Genomic DNA, 8,176 nt, shown 5'->3' on the forward strand with positions numbered 1-8,176 from the left:
TCCAGTGTTAATCTGCTAAATTGTAATTCTTCGCTACTATGGCCTATTATTGCCTACCTCCTCATGCCTTTTGCACACACTATATATAGACTTTCTTTTCTTCTACTGTCATTGACTTGCTTATTGTGTTATTGGCTTGTTTATTGTATGTTATTCCATGTGTAACTCTGTGTTGTTGTCTTGTCACACTGCTTTGCTTTATCTTGGCCAGGTCGCAGTTGTAAATGAGAACGTGTTCTCAACTGGCCTACCTGGTTAAACTATCATTATGACATCATGGGCCACCTGGTTAAACTATCATTATGACATCATGGCCACCTGGTTAAACTATCATTATGACATCATGGCCAACCTGGTTAAACTATCATTATGACATCATGGCCACCTGGTTAAACTATCATTATGACATCATGGCCACCTGGTTAAACTATCATTATGACATCATGGCCACCTGGTTAAACTATCATTATGACATCATGGCCACCTGGTTAAATAAAGGTTAAATAAAAAACATCAGTTCAACTGCAGAGTTTGTGTCTCTGTTTTTAAGACAGTACTTACTAGTGTTAATCAGGGAACAGTTTCTCAAAAACATCTTATGGCTAAGTCATCCTTAGAACCATTGGATGCCTTAAGATGCGTTTGGGAAAACCGGGCCCAGATATCCAGTTTCCTCCTCCTCCTCTTTCGATTGTGACACGTCATCTCCCCTTCCTCCTCTTTCACCCCAAAAGCTGCATCCTCCTCTTCTTTTACTGTAAAATCCTCTTCCCTTTGACCGCGTCTTCCTCTTCTTTCACTGGAAACGTCTTCCTCTTCTTTCACTGTAACAGCCTCATCCTCTACTTCTTGTTTAACTGTAACAGCCTCACCCTCTAATTCTTGTTTTACTGTGATATCCTCCTCCTCTTTCACCAGAGCTTCTTTCTCCGTCCAGCAGACCTCCTCTTCATTAACAAGAGAGTAGCTTAGTGACCTCATGGTTGGAGATGTTAGCTAGCTAGGCTAATGCTAACTTAACCAGCCGCTAGATGATAAAACAATACCGTAAATATGAAAAATTATTAAATTAAAAGGGATAACTAACTAGATGACAGAAGTGGGTTTAAAATACAGTGGCTAATATACACTAAGCGTCTAACGAGCTTTATTGGTTCGTCTATTGTGTCTAGCAAGCTACCGAGGCGTCTGACGAACTGTTGCTGCTGTTGAAAGAAGCGTTCCGTCCACTAGAATATACGTCACAGTAGCAGCATTGCCTTAAAATCTCACACCGCCATCTGCTGAATGGAGTGGGTAACGCAGTTGAGTAAAATGTAAATTACATTTTCAGACAAAAGGTAGGTAGGAATCAGGAACATAGCTAGTCCTAAAATATTAATTAGCCCCCCCCTAAATAATTCAATATCAGTCAATATATTTTTCCTGTGATTTCTTATTTTCGTCAACCGTTCCATCGCATCTTAAACATCTTACCGGCCGGCACTAGGACCGGGGGAGGCTGCTGCGCTAGTGACTGTTAGACTTTCTTCAGCAAAGATGGCGGACAGAAATACTAGAAGAGAGAGGTACCCCTACACAGAACTGAACTGAATCAAAGATGGTACAGTTGACAGGAATGTTAGTTCATGTAGAGACAAACGATTATGCATTTTTTTAGCATAAAATTCATTTACGAAAATCACGATTTAGCCAGCTAGCTGACTAGCTAACATTAGCCAGCTAGCTGGCTAGCTTTATGGGTGTTGTGACATGAGTATGAAATTGTAATTCTGGTTGTTTTAGGGACTCCTGAAACAACCAGCAAACCAGGCTTTCGTTTTGTGTAACAGTGGATGTAAAGAATCTAGCTAGCTGAAGAATTTACTGCAAATTGAATGTACAATTTTGTAAGCTTTCCTTGCTGATATTTGCCATGCAGATAGATGAAATAACGTAGCTAACTATGTTCTTGCTTATTGTGCAGTGGATGATTAAAATCCTCTATGCCTATGGATGTGTCGCTAGCTATCTAGCCGATCTGTGTATGGACCCAAACGTTTGGTATACATATTAGTCAGAACCTAGCTATGAACCTCAGCTATCACAGACAGTTGTATCAACTTCAAAACAGCCTGAATGACATTAATGAAGCCTATGGATTGAGTAGAATATAATATCATGTTGTGCCAAGGATGCAAGTCGTATATACATGTAGTTATTACCATGCATGAGATCCCCACATTGTAGCCTGTACATTTAATATATTCACTGATCATGTACTCTACCTTGGCAAATAAATGTGCAGTTTAGGTATGAATGTCCTTGAGATGATTATTCAGTCATATCCAATACCAGGAGTATCAAATTCCAGTCTTTGAATGACGCTGTGTCTTCATGTATGTATTACAATTATACACTTCAACAGTGTTTACCTATCTTGGTCCTGGGACATCAATGGTTACACGTTGTAACTAATAGACTAGAAACAGGATTTAACTAGTTAATTCATGTATACAGAAATATAGTTTAAAAAACAGAACACTACACTTCCTATGCATCATGTAAATACTCTTAACACCGGTTCATCTCAACATCTAATGCCCTTCATCTGCATTGATCTGATAAACACAGGATCGGTGGAGGATTTCATCACATTACACTTCATTGCAACCAGTAGAGAATGTGAAACGCTTTATTGAAAAGCTCATTACCCAAGTGTTATAAATACAAGTTCAATCTGTACTTCAATGCAGATCTGTTGTGCATTATAAAAACAGAGGAAGAAAGAGGAGGTGGAGAGAGAGGTGTAAAAGACAGAAAGGGAAAGAGGTAAGCACATAGGAGCAGGGAAGGCAGCACATGATTAATGAATCACAGTGCTACATAAATATTCTCTCAGTTCATCACAACTACATACTAATGTCTCACGTCGGCCTAAAGGTTATCTTAAAAGCAGGTGAGGTGGCGATGATGGGACTGGGGGTTGGCATCCTCTCACATCAAAACATATCTGCAGACGAGAGACAGATGGAGAGAGAGCATGTTTAAGCCTTGTGTTTTAATTTTTTATTCTAACATTGTTAATCATCAATCAGGAGGTGAAATGCAAAACTGACCTTGGATCATTAACTCTGGGACTACTGCATCTGTCTGTATTTCAATGTAAAGCATCTCTTTAATAATACTTCCTGTATAATATAAACTGACCTTGGATCATTAACTCTGGGACTACTGCATCTATCTGTATTTCAATGTAAAGCATCTCTTTAATAATATTTCCTGTATAATATAAACTGACCTGGGATCATTAACTCTGGGACTACTGCATCTATCTGTATTTCAATGTAAAGCATCTCTTTAATAATACTTCCTGTATAATATAAACTGACCTGACCTAACTGACATAATTATACTCAAATTGTCAGTTGATTGTATACATAATTAATTACTAAATGTTACATGAATTGTAAATATGAAATATCAAAACCAAATGTTTGTTAATATGTATAATATAGAACATAAAGTAATATGTATAAATTACTGATATCGATTAGGGGGGGGAAATCAGGATGTACGTGATGTTGAAACTAACACAACTAAAAAACACATGGAAATGGGAGATATACACTGCTCAAAAAAATAAAGGGAACACTTAAACAACACAATGTAACTCCAAGTCAATCACACTTCTGTGAAATCAAACTGTCCAACACTGATTGACAATAAATTTCACATGCTGTTGTGCAAATGGAATAGACAACAGGTGGAAATTATAGGCAATTAGCAAGACACCCCCAATAAAGGAGTGGTTCTGCAGGTGGTGACCACAGACCACTTCTCAGTTCCCATGCTTCCTGGCTGATGTTTTGGTCACTTTTGAATGCTGGCGGTACTTTCACTCTAGTGGTAGCATGAGACGGAGTCTACAACCCACGCAAGTGGCTCAGGTAGTGCAGCTCATCCAGGATGGAGGAGGTTTGCTGTGTCTGTCAGCGTAGTGTCCAGAGCATGGAGGCGCTACCAGGAGACAGGCCAGTACATCAGGAGACGTGGAGGAGGCCGTAGGAGGGCAACAACCCAGCAGCAGGACCGCTACCTCCGCCTTTGTGCAAGGAGGAGCAGGAGGAGCACTGCCAGAGCCCTGCAAAATGACCTCCAGCAGGCCACAAATGTGCATGTGTCTGCTCAAACGGTCAGAAACAGACTCCATGAGGGTGGTATGAGGGCCCGACGTCCACAGGTGGGGGTTGTGCTTACAGCACAAAACCATAAAGGACGTTTGGCATTTGCCAGAGAACACCAAGATTGGCAAATACGCCACTGGCGCCCTGTGCTCTTCACAGATGAAAGCAGGTTCACACTGAGCACGTGACAGACGTGACAGAGTCTGGAGACGCCGTGGAGAACGTTCTGCTGCCTGCAACATCCTCCAGCATGACCGGTTTGGCGGTGGGTCAATCATGGTGTGGGGTGGCATTTCTTTGGGGGGCCGCACAGCCCTCCATGTGCTCGCCAGAGGTAGCCTGACTGCCATTAGGTACCGAGATGAGATCCTCAGACCCCTTGTGAGACCATATGCTGGTGCGGTTGACCCTGGGTTCCTCCTAATTCAAGACAATGCTAGACCTCATGTGGCTGGAGTGTGTCAGCAGTTCCTGCAAGAGGAAGGCATTGATGCTATGGACGGGCCCGCCCGTTCCCCAGACCTGAATCCAATTGAGCACATCTGGGACATCATGTCTCGCTCCATCCACCAACGCCACGTTGCAACACAGACTGTCCAGGAGTTGGCGGATGCTTTAGTCCAGGTCTGGGAGGAGATCCCTCAGGAGACCATCCGCCACCTCATCAGGAGCATGCCCAGGCGTTGTAGGGAGGTCATACAGGCACGTGGAGGCCACACACACTACTGAGCCTCATTTTGACTTGTTTTAAGGACATTACATCAAAGTTGGATCAGCCTGTAGTGTGGTTTTCCACTTTAATTTTGAGTGTGACTCCAAATCCAGACCTCCATGGGTTGATACATTTGATTTCCATTGATAATTTTTGTGTGATTTTGTTGTCAGCACATTCAACTATGTAAAGAAAAAAGTATTTAATAAGAATATTTCATTCATTCAGATCTAGGATGTGTTATTTTAGTGTTCCCTTTATTTTTTTGAGCAGTGTATATATTTCCCCCAAAAATATATGGGGGATTGGAAATGATGCAGACAATTACATTGATGGAAGCAACATTCTTTCCTCAATATTAAGCTGATCCCTTAAAGAAACAGAGTCACTGACAACAACCACAACGACACAGGTGTGGCTTTAGGTTCTGACACAAGAAACAAAACAACAGAAACACAAATTCTCAGTCAAAAACACAAGTCAGAACACAGTCTCTCTATTCTCTCATGTGCTTTCAGGTCCTCTGACTGGGAAAATGTCTTCTCACAATGAGAGCAGTGGTAGGTCTTCTCCTCCTGTGTATGTATTCTTTCATGCTTATTCAGATGCCTTAACCGGTTAAATCTCTTTCCACACTGGGAGCAGTGGTAGGTCTTATCCCCTCCTGTGTGTGTCCTCTCATGCCTAGTCAGACCCCCTAACTTGGTAAAACTCTTTCCACACAGGGAGCATTGGTAGAGCTTTTCTTGTGTGTGTCCCCTCTCATGCTTTTTCAGACTCGTTAACCACCTAAAACTCTTTTCACACTGGGAACAGTGGAAGGGCTTTTCTCCTGTATGTATTCTCTCATGTGCTTTCAGGTGTAGTAATCGGGTAAAACTATTTCCACAGTAGGAGCAGTGGTGTCGTCTCGCTGGTTTGGGCGTCTCTGTGTCTGGTTCCTCTGAAGGACTCTTTCTGCTGTCAGAGTGAGAGTCTGGTCTCTCTCCTGCCAAAGACAGAGTCATTTGTTTAATACTAAAGAGAGACCTGAATGAAATCTCCACATAATAAAACTGCTTTCCTATGTGGTTTAATCCAGACTAGATCCCTCAATAACCCGAGGTCAGTCTTCACAACATTACATCATTAAAAATAACATTACAGGATTAAAATCCAGACGGAAAAAATTTACACAAGAAGCAACCTAATATCACACAGTCAATCTAGTCATTTAGTAAATCTTAAATGTAGTAAATTTAGTAGATCTTAACACACTCCCATTCACCATTCTGAGATTTAAAAACAAATGATGTAAATGATGTAGAGCTCCAAATCTAATTTCTCAGGGAATGTCATGATGTCATAATAAGAGCTCTATAATAATAGATAATGTCATGGTTACAGGCTGAGCAGAGCTCTATAATAATAGATAATATCATGTTTATAGGCTGAGCAGAGCTCTGTAATAATAGATAATGTCATGTTTATATGCTGAGCAGAGCTCTATAATAATAGATAATGTCATGTTTATAGGCTGAGCAGAGCTCTGTAATAATAGATAATGTCATGTTTATATGCTGAGCAGAGTTCTATAATAATAGATAATGTCATGTTTATAGGCTGAGCAGAGCTCTATAATAATAGATAATGTCATGTTTAAAGGCTGAACAGAGCTCTAATAATAGATAATGTCATGTTTATATGCTGAGCAGAGCTCTATAATAATAGATAATGTCATGTTTATAGGCTGAGCAGAGCTCTGTAATAATAGATAATGTCATGTTTATAGGCTGAACAGAGCTCTATAATAATAGATAATGTCATGTTTATAGGCTGAGCTCTATTATCTAACTATAGCTTGACAACATTCATCTGTTTTCGTGATATGTATTATCTAACACTCACAATTTCTTTCCTTTTTGGTTACTAAGCAGTTCAATCAACATTTAGCAACTACATTAAACTAGCAACATTAGCAAACCCATTAGCTATATTTCAGAGGTTAAAAGTTGGATATGAAATGAAATGTGTCACGCAGTCGAATTTTACAATATACAGAATGTCGCACAAAATGTGTACATATTACTCTTTTGAAAACTCTCAAAACCTAACTTAACTACAACCTAACTTGACTACAACCTAACTTGACTACAACCTAACTTGACTACAACCTAACTTGACTACAACCTAACTTGACTACAACCTAACTTGACTACAACCTAACTTGACTACAACCTAACTTGACTACAACCTAACTTAACTAAAACCTAACTTAAATAAAACCTAACTTAACTACAACCTAACTTGACTACAACCTAACTTGACTAAAACCTAACTTAACTAAAACCTGACTTAACTAAAACCTGACTTAACTTACATGAATTGCAATGAAAATCGGTGGTCAGCTAGCTAGAAGGGTGTATGTAGTCGTAGTTAATATTATTATTGTTTCTTGTTGACTATTCTAATTGAAATCATTCACGGTAAGGTAGTTATGTTGGATAAATAAAACACATAAGAAGCCGTATGTATCTTACATTAAAGGGCCAATGCAGCCGTTTTTAATCTCAACATCAAATCCTTTCTGGGTAACGATGAAGTAGCTTCCTGGTTTTGTTTTCAAAGATGTCCACTGTCTGGGTGTTCACTTCCCCCACGGGTTACTATAGCAACACACACCACTCCCCGTGGTTACTATAGCAACACACATCCCCTGTCATTTATATCTTGTTTGTCAATTCTGAGTGACATTAAAGTTGTGAATTTGCTAATCCATTGTTAAGGTTTTGTTGGTGACCCGCTCTTTGGTGGTTTACACATCTTACAGTGTAGTTATCAATTCCTCCATTAAATAATAACACATTCAAGCATCAACATTCAGTAGAACGCTGCTTTAAAACCACGCATCAGTTCATCAATAGTTTGTGCTCCTGTTTTTAAGACAGTACTTACTGGTCTTAATCAGATCTCCTGTCTCCTCCTCCTGTTCTTGTTCTTCCTTCTCTTTCAATGTGACAGTCATCTCTCCCTCCTTCACTCCAAAAACGGCATCCTCCTCTTCTTTTACTGTAACACCCTCCTCCTCTTTAACTCTGAACGTGTCTTTCTCTTCTTCTTTCAGGGTAACAGCCTCATCCTCTACTTCTTGTTTTATTGTAACATCCTCTTCTTCCTTCTCCTCTTTCAAGACAATGTTCAGCCACACATCCTCTTTCTCCGTCCAGCAGACCTCTTCTTTAGCAGGAGGAGAGTAGAATAGTGAACTCATGGTCGGGGATGTTAGGTAGCTAGTTAGCATTAGCGACTAGCCTAGCGC

The 8,176-nt window shown here is 40.1% G+C and overlaps 1 protein-coding gene across 1 annotated transcript; it reads right to left on the reverse strand.

The window, feature by feature from the left end:
- Nucleotides 1–5,183: 5,183 nt before the first annotated feature.
- On the reverse strand, nt 5,184–7,856 carry LOC120042475 (zinc finger protein 436-like; the record flags this gene model as incomplete). The annotated part of the gene is made up of 2 exons (XM_038987307.1): nt 5,184–5,866; nt 7,813–7,856. Coding segments are annotated over 2 exons (565 nt in total), but the record flags the coding sequence as incomplete, so codon positions are not given.
- Nucleotides 7,857–8,176: the final 320 nt, after the last annotated feature.

The sequence above is a fragment of the Salvelinus namaycush genome, unplaced genomic scaffold (genome assembly GCF_016432855.1).
Source record: "Salvelinus namaycush isolate Seneca unplaced genomic scaffold, SaNama_1.0 Scaffold697, whole genome shotgun sequence".
NCBI classification, from domain to species: domain Eukaryota; kingdom Metazoa; phylum Chordata; class Actinopteri; order Salmoniformes; family Salmonidae; genus Salvelinus; species Salvelinus namaycush.